Source organism: Haemaphysalis longicornis, unplaced genomic scaffold (genome assembly GCF_048455015.1).
Source record: "Haemaphysalis longicornis isolate Haplotype H1 unplaced genomic scaffold, Haemaphysalis longicornis Haplotype H1 scaffold_4, whole genome shotgun sequence".
NCBI classification, from domain to species: Eukaryota; Metazoa; Arthropoda; class Arachnida; order Ixodida; family Ixodidae; genus Haemaphysalis; species Haemaphysalis longicornis.
Genome location: NW_027526361.1, coordinates 103,289,382 through 103,306,880, shown reverse-complemented (window position 1 = coordinate 103,306,880; position 17,499 = coordinate 103,289,382). Strand labels below are relative to the sequence as shown.

The window sequence follows — 17,499 nt, the reverse complement described above, 5'->3', positions numbered from 1 at the left end:
TGGTGTCTATTGTCCTCAGTCCCTTTCCGCTTGCTAGTATGCAAGCTTGTAATAGGTCTCAAGCTTAACGGGGAGCAAACGCGCGTTAAATAATATGACCGCGTCACCAATTAGGTGCGTCTCGACGCTCTTCAGGTATTGTGATTCTCTATGAACCGCGGGGATTTGGACTTGGCATTGGACGGGGATTTGGATTTGGAATTAATATCGTGTGAAGAGGAGCAAAAGGCCATATCATCTGCATAAACATATGTTTGTAGATATGGGTGGAGGGGTGTAGAGCTCAAAAGCACATGGAATAACACTGGGGAGATGACAGACGCCTGAGGGCCTCCAGGCATCCGCTTATACAGAGCAGAGGCGTAAGCATATTGATATAACAAAATAACTCTCTGTTTTCTAGAAAAGCCGCTATCCACGCAGTGAGGTACTCTGAGAACGAATAATAAGCCAGGATATCTAGGAGGATACCATATTCCCCATAGTCGTAACCTTTTGAAATATCTAGAGGGACCAACGCTGCAACCTACTTATTCCGTCAGTCCCAGTGGATGCGACTTTCCAAATCTACATGCGCCCACCAGACGGAGCATCCTTCTCTAAAACCAATTTGTCTGCAGTTTAATATGCTCTTATCACTGAAAAATTTGTAAATCCGGAGAAGGAAAACGCGCTCAATCAGTTTACATAGGGTTGTTGTTAGAGCTATCGGTTTAATGTTATGAATTGTATAACCAAGCTCCGGCTTCTTGAGGAAAGGCAAAATCTCGGACAAACGTAATTCAGGAAGTATCAAGCTTCGTCGTCATCCTTCTTGGCGCGGCGTACCCGTGGCGTGCCCGTCGCTGACCCGCAAGCCTGGACGACGCCGGGAGGTCGCCGTGTGGCGCATGGTCACATGCGTTCGGGGTTTTCGGTCTACGCCTGGCGGATTTGCTTCGGCCTTAGCACATTTGCTATTACAAAAATGGCTCGAATTCACGCTGTGAAGATTGTTGGACTGCGAAGCTGTAAAGTACGCCCACAACGATTACACATGCGGCGTCACTTGAATTCACACACATGGCATCTGCTCACTGCTACCACTCATTACGCTCTTCGCCTCCCTGTCTCACTCCTCTCTTGATGAAGTGACTTGAGGTTTCTCTAATGCAATTCAAATTTCCCGCCTTCGCAGTGCTCGCGCGCCCCCTGGATGAATAGTGCGAGCGGAAGTTCTGTTCTTTTTTTTTTGCTTGCTTTCATGTCGCACGTGCCGCAACCAAGGTAAATATAACTGGTAGCGAAGCTTCCATAGAAGCCCATACGTTCAGAAAATGGCGGCTCTTAAGCTGCTCATGGGGCTTAGCGCCATCTGTGTGAGGAGGGAACACTTCCGGCGGAACAAAAAATAAACAGGATGTGACGCAAGATCCGGTCAGAAAGTGACGTCATTTTGGTGGCATTAGCGGGAAAATTTGACTTCAAAATAGCCTTAGCAGGACTCTCATCGCTGAGGGCTCATGTCATTGCCATCTGACGCAAGTTGGCGAGCCCTTGGCGTGTGTGCTTCAAGTCAACGCCAGCTTATACTCGTGACTAGTGAAACGCACTTTAGCATACTGTCGTATGATTCGCCTCGGGGTTTATAAAAGCATCTTGCATCTTCTCTGAACCTTTATTCTGTATTCATGCCTTCCACTGCTGTATAAAAGCAATCAGTTGTTTATTTTGATTGCAGCGGGTGGCAAACGTACCCCCCCCCCCCCCCCCCCCCGACCAGAATTTTTTTTCTGCCTTGGGATACAGAGCCCAAAATGACATTTGACCACTCTCCCCGGCCCCCCTTTTATATAAAAAAACGTGCCCACTCCCCACTCCTTTCCCCGATACCAATTTCGACCAACGCCACTGCTAAGTTTAATTGCGTCGCACATACGCAGGTAGGCGTGCGTGCCTAAGTATAGATCAAGGTTATATAATGCTTGCAGTTTGTGTACTTCTGTTCTAAGAGAAGAAATAACGCATAGTCATGCTATAATCAAGACATTTGAATTTTATTCCAGGATGAACATAAAACAAATTTACCACACTGCACAAAATGAGCACGTATACAATAAGTACAAAATGTTCGTGGGCACTACATGCATTATGATTTTCGTTACGCGCCGAAAAATTGACTTTACCCGTAACACATAGCATTATGAGCAATGAAAGCGTCAACAGCAGAACCACTTCGAAACAAGAGATAAGAACTAGGCACTGCATCTTGACGTAGAAAACCGGGCCGCAGGAATGCCGATTCACGAAAGCGCAGCGAGCACACTGCAGCTGTCCCGGCGTCTTATCAAGTAAACAAGGGTTTCTACAGAAGTTCACTCCGCATTCACGCCTGAAATTTCCTGGTTGCATTATTAGGCAAGTGTCGCAACAGATAAGTAAAAAGAGGAAAAATGGATCAATGCAAAAGAAAGCGACGGCAGTATGTAAAAGCACATAGCAGGAAAGATCTGGCAGCAGCGCAGCACGGAGCAGCACAACACAGTACTGCGATGTAAATACTGCTTGCGCATACAAGTGCGGGAAGCAACGAACACTACAAGCGTTGTAATGCAATAGAGCAGACACTGAGATAGACAATTAAAGCGACTCGTTTAAATTCGAGTGGTACTACGCCGAGAATTCCTAGAGTAATTGACACAACTTTCTCTGAGCCAGCCTGAGGTGAAATCAAGAGATAACTGTGACATAACAAAGCTGTAGACCCATTTTTTTCGAAGCACCACCACGTCCCCTTACACAACCCCCGTGCACATATTAACAGTACAATAGTTTCGCGTTATCTGTGGAAATGAGAAGAAAATGGTGCAGTAAAACGCCAGGTGTACGGGAGTTGCTGTTGCAACTTGTACAGCACATCGTTTCTGTAGGTACCGACGAAAGCGCTCCGCTCCAACCGTTGGCAGCATCGTCCCGTAGTTCACCGTGCCTGCCGGGCACGGTGCTACACGTGTTCACCGACGTTACAACGCCCCTCGCAACTCCACGCACAGCAAAAATTAAGTGCACACCAAATTAACAAGGAAAAACGAATGCAAATGCGCACCACCAAAACACGCGAGGGGCGTTTCCTAGCAGACGAACTTTAGGAGCGCCTTTCCGATCACTACAAGGACTGCATCACGAAGCAATGACATGTGCCATTCTTCAGAGGGCGCTACAAAAAAAAAAGGTTTTTGAGAATGAACGGCATTTTCATAAATTATTTATATACTGTGCCTAAATAATGTGATTCAGAAATAAATATAGTTCGTAAAATATAATTGTTGTTTTATTGTTTAACAAAACTTGGTTTTTTGTTACTAGTGTTTGTTCCCTCCTCACCTAGTCGCGCTTCAATCGCCACTCCCATAAGCCCCCATGCTGATGTCGCTGGCAATAGGTTCTGAACCGCTTTTTGCCCGAACCTTCGCTACCATTTATATTTACCTTGCCGCAACCTCAGTGCGCAGTTTGGAACGCGCCGTTTCTGGCGGCCACTTTTAGCGTCTTTCGAAGAGTGAGGAGGTGGGCGACACCGCGTCATTGGCGTCATCTCTCTCGCTGCTTCCCCCTCACTCTTGCTTCATGCATTGCCGACAAAGAGCGCCCTACCCCTCCCCAGACGCTGAAGCAAAAGGAGCGTCTATCTCCTCCTACACGTCTGGGCGTAGTTCAGTCGGCACGACGAGGGGTCTCGCTCCTCTTCTCGGGCCCATGTTCGATCCCTGGTGGTGCCAGCAGTCTGTTTGTGTAGCCAGGGTGTAGCCAGTAGCCAGTAGTAGCCTGGGATGTATGTTTGTACATCCAGTTCTTCTAACGCAGACATGAAAATTTCCTTGGGTATACTACTTCGCAATAAAACACAAGTTATCAACCGCGCTGCTAAGCAACGCAGAGCCACGTGTTGTCACTTCCGAAGTTGCCACTGCGGCGGTGACTGCGTAGTTCGGCAGGAAATCAAGCACACGCCCAGCTGACCTGGTACAGCGGCGAAAAGCCGCATTTACTGGCAGCGTAAAACCGAAAGAAAAACTTACCGGTGTTTAAACGTACATTACCTATTTCGCACTTGGAACTCCTCGAATTGTTAGGCTTGTCATGAAAGTACCCTCCCTTTGCCACGATACGTTCTGTATAGCCAGCCGGTGATTTCACATCTTCTACTTTAAGCACAAATTTCTCGGTAATGGCGGCCACTTTTCATGGTTAACAAAACTGTACTGACTGCCATTACATAGGAATGCGTGCTTCAAGTTGAAAATTTGGAGTACCCCCCCCCCCCCCCCTTCCCTGCAAACTGTATTTATATGGCGTTGGAAGCTTAAAGATTTTTTCTTTTTTTTGAAATCTTGGATGCTCGCAGAACGTAGTCACCCAACACACCCCGTACTTAGATTAGGGGGTCGCAAAGCACCGCAGTCAAAAATTACTGCTCTATGCCCACCAGACAACTTGTGAACTCGATCAAAAACATTTTTCCTCTTTCCCGGTCTTGACGTTCTTCGACGGCTCGAACTACGTCACTAAGGCCATGTACCGACGGTTGGCCGGTTTTCCTTCAGTTGAGGCAATGAACGCTTCTCGATAGCAACTTGAAAAAAAGCCAAAAATCAAAGCAGAAATTGAAGGCTTATCTGGTGCGACGAGCAAATACCTCAGTGCCACCACGAGCTGGCGATAACTATAGCTTCCGCAGTGGTTCTAGACACCAAAGAAAGAGTGAAAGCGCTTATAGAAATTGCTGCAGAGACCCTTTAATGGAACGGCTCGGATAACCTCGCCTTTACTATCACATGTGTTCTCTTCCGTTATAACTGTAATAAGCTATTAAGTGTCAAAACTTTCTATCAAAGCTATCCTATAGGTTCTCTGTCACATTATGAACAATTCTTCTCCAGCATCCTCCTCGAAATCCCGTAAAGCTCATTTGGGCTCCAGCCATGGCTGTCGGCAGGGGGTGCAAAAGCGGCATTTGCCCCCATCACGCCAGCTCTTGCTCGCGCTCCCCCCGCCCCTGTCTACCTCTTCTGCTTTCACCGCAATGCAACGATTTCGCCCCCCCCCCCCCCCCCCCGCCCCTCAAGACGGAATCCTGCTTTTGCCAAAGGCTCCAGCCCACTCCGCCGTGTCTGACAAAAGAGCTGCCCACCAGCATGCGCAAGAGTTGATCCACTCGGCAAGCCGTGAGTTCGTCGAGCAGGGGCAGGGCTGTCCCCTGGTGTCGTTCCCCCAGCATTGCATAGAACTACCGTCTACAATAAACACTATAACCCCCTGCGCACAAACGCCTCACTAAACAACAAGAACGCGACCTCCGAGGCATCAAAACTAACATATTTACCCACCTCACTAGAGCCCAAATTCTTGCCCCCACCCTCTACTCCTCGCAGTGCCGATTCTGCAAGGCTCCCAAACTACCCCTTATTATGTGTTGTTGTGAGAAGAACCCCACCTAACCCCGCCTTTCACCTTCCCTGAGCACTGGAAAAAAGTCCTGTCCAGCGCGGACCCTGACGACCAGCTCTAGCTGATAAAGAGAGCTGAAGAATCCGGACAGACTCAAGGGGTCCTGGAATGAGGGCGCTTCCCCAACAATGACTGCTTTAGAAAGACATTTATGCCTCCTCCATTATGCTTTTAAAACGTCCTTGTTATGTTTCCGAAGTTCCCAACACTAAAATATTTGCGGAGTTTTGAATGCGGCATACAGAACATACCGGGCAGCTCTCCAAGCTTCCAATCCGGAGTAATCAAATACCTACACCACATGTGCGCGAAAAACAAAGCCAGATGTGCTTTCTGGCAACGAAATTGCAAAAAAAAAAAAAAAAAATCAGGAAGCGGAGCGACCTCGTTAGCAGCACGCATACGCATTTCGTTTCGGGCCAGCAGCCAACCAGATCGTAGTTGCAAGGTACGCTTTTTACAACTTACCGTTCTCAATAGCAGTATTCGCTTGCATGGTAATGGCCACACAAGGGCTCCCCGTTTAATGTCCTTGTAATAAAGCCAAGATATACACGTTATGTATACTCGTGCTGTAGGAAAATTATAGCAGAAGGGAGGCACGCTGTACCCTTGATTAAGGACGGGTGAGGGCTAGAGGACTAGACGGGCGTCCTTCGCGAAGGGGCGCTGGCCAAGCTGCACGTGCTTGAGGGGCCATGGGGATAAAATATAGCTTGCGTTAATTTGAAAAAAGGAGCTTTTTGTAATACACTCACCCCCCCCCCCCTACGCACGCACGCACGCACGCACGCACGCACGCACGCACGCACGCACGCACACACACACACACACACACACACACACACACACAAACTAAAGGCGAGTTCTAACTGGAAAAATGCGCAAAACATTAAAAATAGGTCAAACTTCGCGCCATAATGACGTGTTGTGAGGGGTGTAGCCCGTAAGAACCCATTCCCGTTAGACCTCTTCCCGTTTGAACCCATTCCCGAAACGCCCTTCCCGCTTGACCCGTCCCGCGTGCGCCCGTTTCCGAAACGACCTTCCCGTTTGGGCGCTTCCTGTTTCAACCCGTTCCCAAAACGCCCTTCCCGTTACCACCCGCTCCCAAAGCGCCCGTCTCATTTGAACCCGCATCGTTGCAACCCATTTGAATTTCTGAAAATATGCGTTACCGTCTTCGAAACTGTTCCCCAAAATGTGCTTACAAGCACTGGGTCATGCATTGAAAACTTGTATGCACCAAATTTTCCGGTATCAACCGATATTTCCGGCCGATAAAAGTTTACGAATGCCTTAAGGCAGTCCTGCCCTCTTGTCACAAAATTTGTAGCGGCAAAAGTGTACTATAAAGATACCCAATATCTTGAGGAATGCATGCATTGGATTTTTCTGCAGTTGGTGTTCGTACGTGCGGCTGAAATTTATTTATCAGCCGCTCTTGTGCTCATTGTTTGGAGCGTAGCTTTGTCTTCGGGTTCAAGAGATGTATAGATGAAAGATGTCCGTAGGAGAGACTTTAAAAAAGGCAAAAACATGTGCAGAAATCTGAGAATTGGCTACAAATGCCTTTCCTACGTGAGGAATGGGCAGATATTTTATTTATTTATTGATACCTTACGGCCTGGTCGGGCTCATGCAGGAGTGAACATAAAAACACATCAGTATTGGTTGGCGTTGTTTAAAAACGCTCCACACAAATAAGTAAAAGACATAAATATGTAATAGACGCAAAGGGGTCCGAGCAAGGATTTTCATTCGTAATGTATTCCAATTTTAAAATACGACGATTCAACCAGAACACATATTTACAATACGTGGGGAAAATTCTTCTAACGATACCGAGTTCACTGTTCGTTCAGTTAACTTATTCCAGTAAGAAATTGCGCGAGGAAACAAAGAGAACTTTGGAATAGTAATTCAGCTGATTGGCTGCCTAATAGTCTTACTATGATGTCTTCTCGCTGAACGTCTGAAAGGTCCTTGGGGGTAGTATTCCCGCGACAATTTTAAGTTTCTGAAGTAAATAAAATTTAGGCTAGAGACGACCCTGCGCTGCTTCAGTTTTTGAAGGTTTGCCCTATTATGCAAATTGAGTACGCTAGAGTGACGGGAATAAACAGAATCAATAAAACGCAAAGCTAAGTTTATAATTTTCGCCGCTTCTCATGACTGCGATTTTTATAGCCAGATGTGGCATATGTATCCAGATACATAGGGTTACTTTATTTTTATACAACTTTTTATCTTTTATAGTTTTCATCTGTTTCTTTTCGACATTGATGTACACTCGCGCTATTATAACGATTAAATGTGTTAGTCCACCACATACGATTTCTTTCAAGGTGAGGGTGTTTTTGCGATTTTTTATTTGTGCTTCCGCGGCGCTTTTCTGGGCTTTTTGATTTGATCATTTTTTGGTTTGTTAATTCGAAAGACTTGTTCGTTAATTTAAAAGATTTGTTTATTAATTTGTTAATTGTTCATTTGTTTGTTAGGCTTTGTTCATTTAAAAGATTTGTTAATCGGTATGGCGAATTGTAACGAAATGTCGTCGTCTCTAGATTCAAAAAGTGAAGCCCAGGTTTGAAAAGCAGTCAAGGACTCTGGATGTACTGAGCATGCTATCGCAGCGGCTGTGAACCAACGGAAATAAATGAAAAACAATATGAAAATGTTTTTTTATAACGTTTCATAAACTGGGTACGTTATTCCGTGAATGGGGTAAATAGAAAAATACGAAACGGGAAGGTTCTTTCGCCCCGGGTTGAAATGGGAAGGAACAAACGGGAAGGTTGAAATGGGAACGGGTGCATACGGGAACGGGCCAAGTGGGAAATGGCGAAACGGGAAGGTCGTTTTGCGCCGGGTTGAAACGGGACGGAACAAGGGGGAAGGGGGAAATGGGAATAGGTTCAAAGGGGAACCTCCCATTGTGAGGAGCAGTGACGTCATATGGACCAGCACTGAAAACATTGTTACCAGTGCGCGTTAACTGCACATTAGCGCTTGAGTCATACAGTCAAATGCAAATCGCTGGAAAGTGACTGAGGAGTTCCCCCTGATTCATTTTTTACTGAGATCTTGATTATTTCTTGGAGCTTTGCCAGAAAAGTGGTATCATTATTATCCGGACTAGGCAGTCTTAATGAACCAAAGTTGTATTTTGTCATCATGGCTGGCCCCTTTCAAAGCGTCGTTGTAGTAGAGCCAGTACTGTAGGGACGAAGCACTGAGTAGCTTTTGTCCGAGAATACCACCGGAAAAAGCCTTCCATAATCACAGAAGATAGCCGATAATGAAATATTTCTAGTCAGACGTTGTACGTCTTCTGGCTCCCCGGCGTATTTCCAAACGCTTCACTGCACAGAGCACCCACGTGACACATCTGTTTTCGCGATGGAGAACAATAATTCAACGTGGTCATTGGCTGCGGCCCAAACCTAAAGCGACGTAAAATATACCAAATCACAAATCACCATTATCAACAAGAACAACACGTAGAAGTGAATTTACAAAACATATTGGAAAAAACTATGCGATGAAAAAAAAAAACTTATAAACGGAACCTGTTGGGGCTCGAACCCAAGCCGTTAGCTCCACTACGCAGTGCTCTACATCGAGGCCACAAAATAGAAAGTTGGGCGAATTCGTACGTATTCATGATGGAATATAGCAGCGTAATAAACGACGAGGGACACAGAAGAAATCCACAAGAAAGACGCAGTCTAGCAACTAGTATTTTATTGGAAAGGAACACAAGTTTATAGCCGGCACGTACAGTCTGATGTGGCTGAAACAAACAAACTTGAAACCTTTGATAACACCGCCTAAAGGCCTGATAACCGCTCACAGAGTTCGGTGGCATCTAAAAACGCTTTTTCCGCCTCGTACAGCGTCAGAGAAGGCTGGCTTATACATCCGGCTCGCCTGTTGTTGATACGATAAGCTTCAACAACTTCTCGTGTCAGATGGTCTTTATGTGAGAAAAAAATGCCGCATTCATCAAAACACGGCTTGCAGCCACACGCTCGGCAGTGCGCTGATAAGAGGTTGATTGATTGATTGTAGGGTTTAACGTGCCGACGCAACGCAGGCGATGAGGCTCGCCGTAGTGGAGGGCTCCGGATTAATTTTGACCACCTGGGGATCTTTAACGTGCGCCGAAATCTCGTACACACAGGCGTTTTTGCTTTTCGCCTCCATCTGAAAAGCAGCCGCCGCTGCCGGGAGTCGAACCCGCGACCTCGTGCTCAGCAGCGCAACGCCTTAGCCACTGAGCCACCGCGGCGGGTGCTGATAAGAGGTGTCCTTTGATATATTATTCAAATGTTCCGGAAGTTGTGTGTTAACACATCTACCCGATTGCCACTTTTCCGCAATTCAGGGGCAACCGGTACACCACACCCGTACGACAGGGCACAAACTTGTTATCGTGGTTGATGTTGCAGCCTCTTTTTGATTTTCTCGGCTTGCCATCTATCTTCCTCTGTATGGCCGGGAAAACACGGCTAAGCCTGAGTGGGGCTGAGAATGCGACATTCACACCGTATCTTCCTTCTACATTCTTTAAACCATGTTTTATTCGGTGCACGTATGGAACGACTTTTATTCAGCACCCGTCTTGTGAATTCATTCTGTGTCCCTCGTCGTTTATTGCGGTGTTACATTCCATCATCAAGGCCACAAAGCCCGAACGGTGGGCTCGTATTAGCAGGTGCTCAAAAAGATCGCGCGCGCAGTGGCATCCCACATATCACGTGGGGGCTCTGTGCAGCTAAGCGTTTGGAAACACGCGGCCCACCGCGGTCCCATCCGAAGAAGCTTTGCTTCTATGCACGACTTAGTGGATTTTCCTCTCATTTGCCGAAACTGTGTTTCTGATGGAAGTGAGACACGAAACCGCATGCGTTCGAGATATTCACCTATGTTACAAATTCCTGTAGGCGACGCTTGTTGTGGTCTTGCGCCCACCCAAGGTACGAGGCGTGTCGTTGTGTTTGGCCTCATGGCCTCAGTACATCTCCAGTGCGTTTCGTAATAATTAAGTGATCGACGTATGATGTGGACGGCCAGTGCTGTGTGAAATGTATGTCGTGGGAACGATCTAAGGGGCTACGTGAGTTAAAAATTAAAAAAAATGGCAGCATCTCCCCTCCGTGGACGATGACGAGGGTGAGGAGTACGGGGTCTCGAAATGACATCCAAGTCTAGCCCCTAGTGGCATCCAATTTCCGCCCCGACCGTCATTCGATTTGAGCCGTGAGTTGCACCTAGATTAAACTGCAACTCACCTGCAACCCTTAATTAAACTGCAACTCACGGGTCAAATAGAATTTTGCTTAATTTTCGCTTGATTGTGGTGTGCGTGTGGATTGACGCGGACGGACATTTGGAGGTCCTAAGGTACTCCGCACCGTTACAGGCGAGGAAGTAAGCCGTTTGGCTCTGGCGTTATAAGACACGGTCGTAGCCCGATGGGTAAGACGACTGACACTAACTCTGTCTGGTCTACCAGACGCAGGCTGGAATCCTGCCGGTGCCTGTGTGATTTTTTTGCGATTGTAAATGCTATGCGCATGGACGCGGACAGACATTGTGCGATCCCAAGGTACACCGCACCTGAAATTCCAGGCCATCTCCACTAACGTGAAACTTGAGGAGGAGCGAAGCAGGCAGTGTTCGGCGGTGTTTCCCACAGCCAAATCGTTGATAATAGGCAAGCGTCCATCGCAGGAAAGAGCGTTTCTGGAGCCAACGCGTGGCGTTGCCTCTCTCTTGCCACACGGGGCGCCCTGATCGGGCGCCCGAACAGCGCCAGTGGGAGGAGCAATCGCGCGCTTTCAGAGGCGGTGGTGCCATCTCTTGCTTTGAACCGGATATAGGCAACTAAATGAGAGACAGACTGGCCCTAAGTTGTCTTCATGTCACACGCCACAGCATGCCAGGAAGTATGCTTTACAGAAAAAAACCTGTTGAAATTAGTTTAAATTGTATTCGTTTACTCGGAAGCAATTTTATTCATTATAATCTTGTTTTTTACCATTGCTTGACTTGATTTACCGCGACGACAAGAGGCGACCACGACAGGTACGCCGACAGCCCGAGCTCATAAGGTGCTTCGCCTCTTAAATCATGCCCCCCTCCGTATAACGATAAAGATGGTTGAACGCGAAGCTTTCAACGATGGATTCTTTGGTTGGCCAATCCCGCAGTGCGGGCATATGCTACTCTGAAGGTATGCACCCCTTTTCTAGAACACCCACAGAAACTCTCCACTGTGCCCTCCGTATACACCTATCATTTGGGTTTGGCGTGTACGGCGGTAATCTGTACCTGCCGTTTGGCGATCGCTTCGACCAAGTCGAACTGGAACAATTGGATAGTCGCCGATTGTTCCATAACGTGAGGGGCCCAGGTTCGATTGCCGCCACGGGAAGCGTTTTAAAGCGAAGCTTTAGTGTCCACACTTATGCCGTTGTACCACACGCGCACTTCAGGAAAGACAACTTTCTGTGACTATGATGACAAATAATCAAGGTGAAGTGAAAGAAAGAAACGCTACCCGTGGCACGAATCGCACCTGGGTCTCTCGCGTTATGAAGTCAGCGTCTATGCGATCGCTTCATTTCGACATGGTCGAAGAGACCGTCAAGCAGTGAGTGCTTATTCGCGCCGCACACCCCAAACCCGAACGTTCGGCCTACGGAGTGCACACCCGAAAGTTGCCGTGGGTATTCTACAAAAGTGGTTCGTACAGTGCTTTGTCAAAATTTTGTGGGCCACGGCAACCGTGGCCGGAGCAGGCGCGCGGCCGAGCAGGGGCGCTGCGCTTGCCGCTCTCGGCTGGTTACGCGGCTAAAGAGAGCGAGGGGAACTTCGCGCTTCCTTTCGTAGTATGGCTGGCGCGATAAGTGCAGCGGGGCCGGTATCTCAGAGCAGGCGCACTTCGTTTCAGCGCACGCACTTTGCGCAGCATTTGCCGCGTCGGACACACTACAAAAGCAATTGCGAAAGTTACCCTCGCTCTCTTTAGCCGCGCAACCAGCCGACAGCGGAAAGTGCAGCGCCTCTGCTTGGCCGCACACGGTAGCCGTGGCCCACAAAATGTTGACAAAGACTGTACCTCAAGAGTAGCACATACTCGCAGTGTGGGATTTCTCAAACCTAGAATCCATCACAAGAAAGCTTTGCGTTCAACTATCTGCAACTTTACATGGCGGGGTGCTTGATTTTTTCTGTCATCGTCAGAGATAGTTGGCTTTCCTGCAGGGCGTATTGGCGAACAACGGCATCAGTTAGAACACTGAAGCTTCGCGTTCAAAATTGGCGCGGCTTGCACTAGGGGTGCAAGGCTAGAGAAATAGCAGAGCTGGGCTCAACCTGGCTTCTCCCCACACTGACAGCGGATCCCAAAAGGGAGGGAGCATCCGGACTCCAGCAGTGCAAAGCCATTTTGGACGGCACTTTAAACCAAAGACCAATAAAGTATGTAGAGTGTTTTATTCAGTAGCAATCGCCGTCATCTCTTTTGTCGTCGTCTTCCGACGGCATAGCCAAGTAGGGCGAATCCTCCTATAGCGCGTCCAATCCCCGGTAGACGTCCACTTCTTTCTGAGTTTGTCCGGTGGCCGTCTCCATGTGATAAGGGATGGCTTGACCCATTCGCTTTCATCGTCATCGGCGCGGCGCACTCGTGGCGCGACGACGACGAAGGTGGGAGCTCCTCATGTTGCGTAAGCTCACGCGCAAGCCTTGCCGACGCTGGGCGGTCGCCGCGATGCACGCGCTCAGCTGCGCTCGGTGTATTTTTTTTAAAGACGATAGTCTTTCTTGGGCTCCTTAAACCCAGAAATTTTGGTCTGTCTGTATGTCTGTCCGTCCGTCTGTCTGTGACTCGATTCAGCCACCCGGCCAAAGCAAAACAATGCCTGCGCAATAGTCTTATATAGTCACAGCTACATCTACCCGTCTATGTCCGGTGTAAGGTTCATACTTGTCGACATTGTTGAAGAAGAACAAGACATTACGCAAATATGAGACAGCAAATCAATACAGAAGTGATATTTGCAGTGTTCCTTTATAATAAAATCAAACATGCTTGCTTTTGCGAAATTAAATACTTCATCGACTGCAGAAAAAGAATTAACTTCGCCGTCGCCTACTGTCGCCCGCGCCACTATAGCTTCTTGCGCCATTTTAAGAAATCAACCGGCAACAGTTACGCAAGGTTCCACTAGATAGGTTCCACGTTCTGCTTGCAACGCACGTGGACTAGGGAAACGCGGTTCTATAAACGTTGAAGTAGGGCGCCTCGATTAACGCGCGTCTCCGCCGTATAGCAGCGTTCGCATCGAGACACCCGGTTTGGAGCAGTGGAACTAGAGTGAACTAGTTCACTCTAGTGGAACGCAGGAAATGTAAAATGATTTAAGCAAACATTTGGCGTATTTACCTTGGGAGGAGCGCGACGCAAGAGGAACAACATGAGAGGTGAGCGGGAAAGCGAAGGGAGGCCTTTACTTCGCAACAGTCGATAAAGACTATCGTCTTTTGACGGCATTTGCGACGAAAAGAGCAGATACGCGGCCAATTTTTTTTTTCCTGAAACAACAGCGCGAAGGTTGCTCCCGGCGCCTTGCGGCGGGACACCGGGCCGTCGCCCCGAGGCACGGGCTCACGTTTGCTCGAGTTTTTCTGTGTACATTCGACAGAGCTGCGTCGGCCTAAAGAGCTCTTCTCTTAAAAAATGATAACTGAGCGAAAGGATGACCCGTCACATCTGTTGCAAGTGTTACAGAAATGGAACCAAGTCATGTGGGCAGCTTCTTCGTCCACTCCGAGGGCAGCGTTCGGGATATTGCCATGAAAGTCGTGCAAACACAGGTAAGCCCACATGAGCGCGCCCACCGTACCCACTCCCCGTTAATTTGAACATGAGATTCATTCAGTAGCCACTGCACGTATATTGAGTGGGCTTTAATTACGACGGGCACGTGAAGGATGGATGTCGTGCATCAAGGGTCTCCTGTTTATGTGAAGTTTTTTACGAGATAAAGTAAGCATAAATTTTGTTTTCCCATTGCACGCAAGCCTCATTTCGGTTCTCTTAATTCGAAGATGGATAATCATTTTGTGAATTCAGACACGTTGCGGGCGTGAAGTTTTTAATCAACGATTTCTGAGCGCTAAATCTCTAAAACCACAACCATACTTTATTACACGTTATTTGGGTGGATACAATATCAGTCAGCACAATAATAGCCGCCAAGTCGTGTAAAAATAATCGTGAAAGCCACACACCTTACACTTGCTAGCGTGCTTCAGCCGGTTGCGACTAGAAAAAAAAAAAAAACACACCAAGCATTGCAGCGAAATTGGTTTGACCAAAAAGTTACTAGGTTTTCTTTTTGATTTGCAGGAAGAGGACAACGCCTTTTATGTATGTGACTTGCGAGAGCTGAAGCGCCTTGTCGGAGTGTGGAAAAAAGAGCTGCCTCGAGTTATCCCCTTCTACGGTGAGAGATCTCTGTAAAAATTGCATTATACGAACAAACTTTGAGCGCATATTAGTCTGTCCACGTTCAAGAACTCGGTCGTATAGTGCACAGAATGATAATAATTATCTTGTTAATCACTTGCTAATGACACCGATGTTCATACATGGAGATGCTTCTTGTGTATCTTAAGGCGCAAGGAGCAGCGAGGGTGGCATACCATTTCACTTGATCGCCAGAGGAACAGTGGCACGTGGCAGCTGTGGATTATTAAGTATCTTGTTGTAGCGCATAAATAAGGTCGCTAAATTGTCCATTTAAAACCAAGCATTCCGTAGCAACGATAAAATTCTCCGTCATGAAGAGCAAATCTAAGCGGTGCTTTTAGTATAGGAAGATGAGTTTTTATTTCCATCCTGCATCGCAACCTTTTTGTCGTGATTAAGAAATGTAATAAACCAAACGCACACAGCCTTTTCCAGAATTTGGAAAGAATCTTCTTGAATAACGTTGACTATGCTTTATTGGTATTTTCTGGTTACTGCTGTACCATCTCCCATCAAACTCTACGTACAATAAAGTGGAATTATTGAGGTTCCTGTGTTACTGCTGTCTTGGGAAAAAGTTTTCTTGCTTTCATTGATTGTGGCTTGAATTGTGCTGTGGCGAAATGGGAAGGTACCCAGTGTATTTTGATGTTTTGATGACTTCTATTGATTTTGCCAAAACAACTCATTACAGAGTTGCAAGGCTGTGTCCAGGAAGCTTTAAACACCTGTAAACAGCTAAAAAATAGATCGGACTAGTAAGTTTCGCTTCTTAGGGTAGGCGCCCTGTAATTCTTACACCAGAAACTATTCTTGCTAATTTCAATGCCCTTAGGATGTTCTATCAACTTGCTCGTATGGAGCTGCTTCGTTTTCAAACGGGCAATTGCGATAATTGTTTGGGGAATTTCCACCGCAGATAATTTCATCACACCGTCAAGGCTAGCGTTAAACATAGCATTAGTGAGACACAGTATGCGAACTTCTCAAAGCTTGTCTTGGTTTTGATAGCTGATTACCTTCTTCGGCAGCTGAAGAGCAGGGGAAGCAACATTGGATTGCGTTTTGGGTGGTAAACGCTAACGACCAAATTCATGCCCTATTTGCGAACAGGCATAACGTCTCAGTGCTTTTCTGTGGCCGGCGGGAATTTACTCGGCTGAGCTCTTATTTCTGGAAGGGGCATTAAAAAAGCCTGCGAGAAAAACACCCCAAGTCGGTTGTGCAATCCGCTGTGGCCCCGGTATAAGAAAAACCCAACGCGCCCGGAAAGCCACCAATGAATGTATTTTCGCGTACCGGTGAGTTCGGTAGATTTGAATGCGAAAGCAGACACGAAATCGCTCATGCTGACGACTTGCACTCATTTTTCAGCTGTAAAGGCCAACACGGATCCTGTGATTATGAAAACCCTTGCAAAGGAAGACTTTAATTTTGACTGTTCAAACAAGGTGAGAAAAGACGCCGAACAATCGTAGTTATGGTTTCCAAATGGTAACTTCTAGAATACTCTGTTGTAGAATGAGCTGCTCGAGCGGACATATTGAGAAAGCATTGTAAATTGGCCCCATTTATTTATACCACGTATTTTGCGCTGCCTGAACGAACTACAAATGGCCAAGGAATGGGTATTTCTTTTAGAGAGTGCTAGTAAAAAATTAAATAAACGCAGAGAATCATAAACGAGAGTATCATGCAGTGGTTACCCCTTTCAGAAATATCACAATGTCAGTGCGTTTTTGGTCGGACCTATGAAGACGCTCAGATGTCGTTTATCGAAGCCAAAACAGCTATAGGATAGGAGCCGGAGTTTTTAACGAACATGTCACGGCCACAACTACTACTAGGTATGGGTAACGTAGTATCTGAATCTTCCAAAGTTTCTTCTTATTCAGAACAAGCTTTGTCTTTTGCTCTGTTTTTTCAGCGAGAAATTGAGTGGGTTCTCAAGTCTAGCGTTGACCCGAAACGAATTGTGTACGCAAACCCCGCGAAGCAAGTTTCCCACCTTGACTACGCCAAAAGCGTTGGAGTAACCTTGATGACTTTCGACTGCGTGGAGGAACTGGATAAAATTTCGGACAAGAATGCAAGGTCGTATGTCCTCCTCTGAACGATTTCTCGAGCGCAGTAGGAAAAAAATGTCAGATTGGGGAAACGAAAGAAGAGACTTGGGGATTTTAATCACGTCCCACTATCTGAACGCCGGATACGGAGTTGGAAATTCCTATATTTATATATGCATTGAAATAAGAAACGAAAAAAAAGCCCAGAGAGATCAATGGCACCATTTAGTTTTCTTATATGTGTACAGGAATGCTAAAGATATGAGCTGACGTCGCAGCTTCTGGGCCAAACGCAACGTGACGAACACGGTACTTTAGCCCTCTTGTAAAGCTCACTGCAGTTATTTAGGCGCACAAATGCGTCCAATTTACCTACAGTCGCCACATACCCCGGTTTTA

The 17,499-nt window shown here is 46.9% G+C and overlaps 1 protein-coding gene across 1 annotated transcript; it reads left to right on the top strand.

The window, feature by feature from the left end:
- Positions 1 to 5,905: 5,905 nt before the first annotated feature.
- Positions 5,906 to 17,147, top strand: LOC144179903 (uncharacterized). Its single transcript, XM_077708326.1, has 5 exons — positions 5,906 to 5,935; positions 14,283 to 14,376; positions 14,912 to 15,008; positions 16,409 to 16,485; positions 16,962 to 17,147. Exons 2-5 carry the CDS (start codon positions 14,293 to 14,295, stop codon positions 17,145 to 17,147), a joined length of 444 nt encoding a protein of 147 aa, XP_077564452.1. The 5' UTR covers positions 5,906 to 5,935; positions 14,283 to 14,292.
- Positions 17,148 to 17,499: the final 352 nt, after the last annotated feature.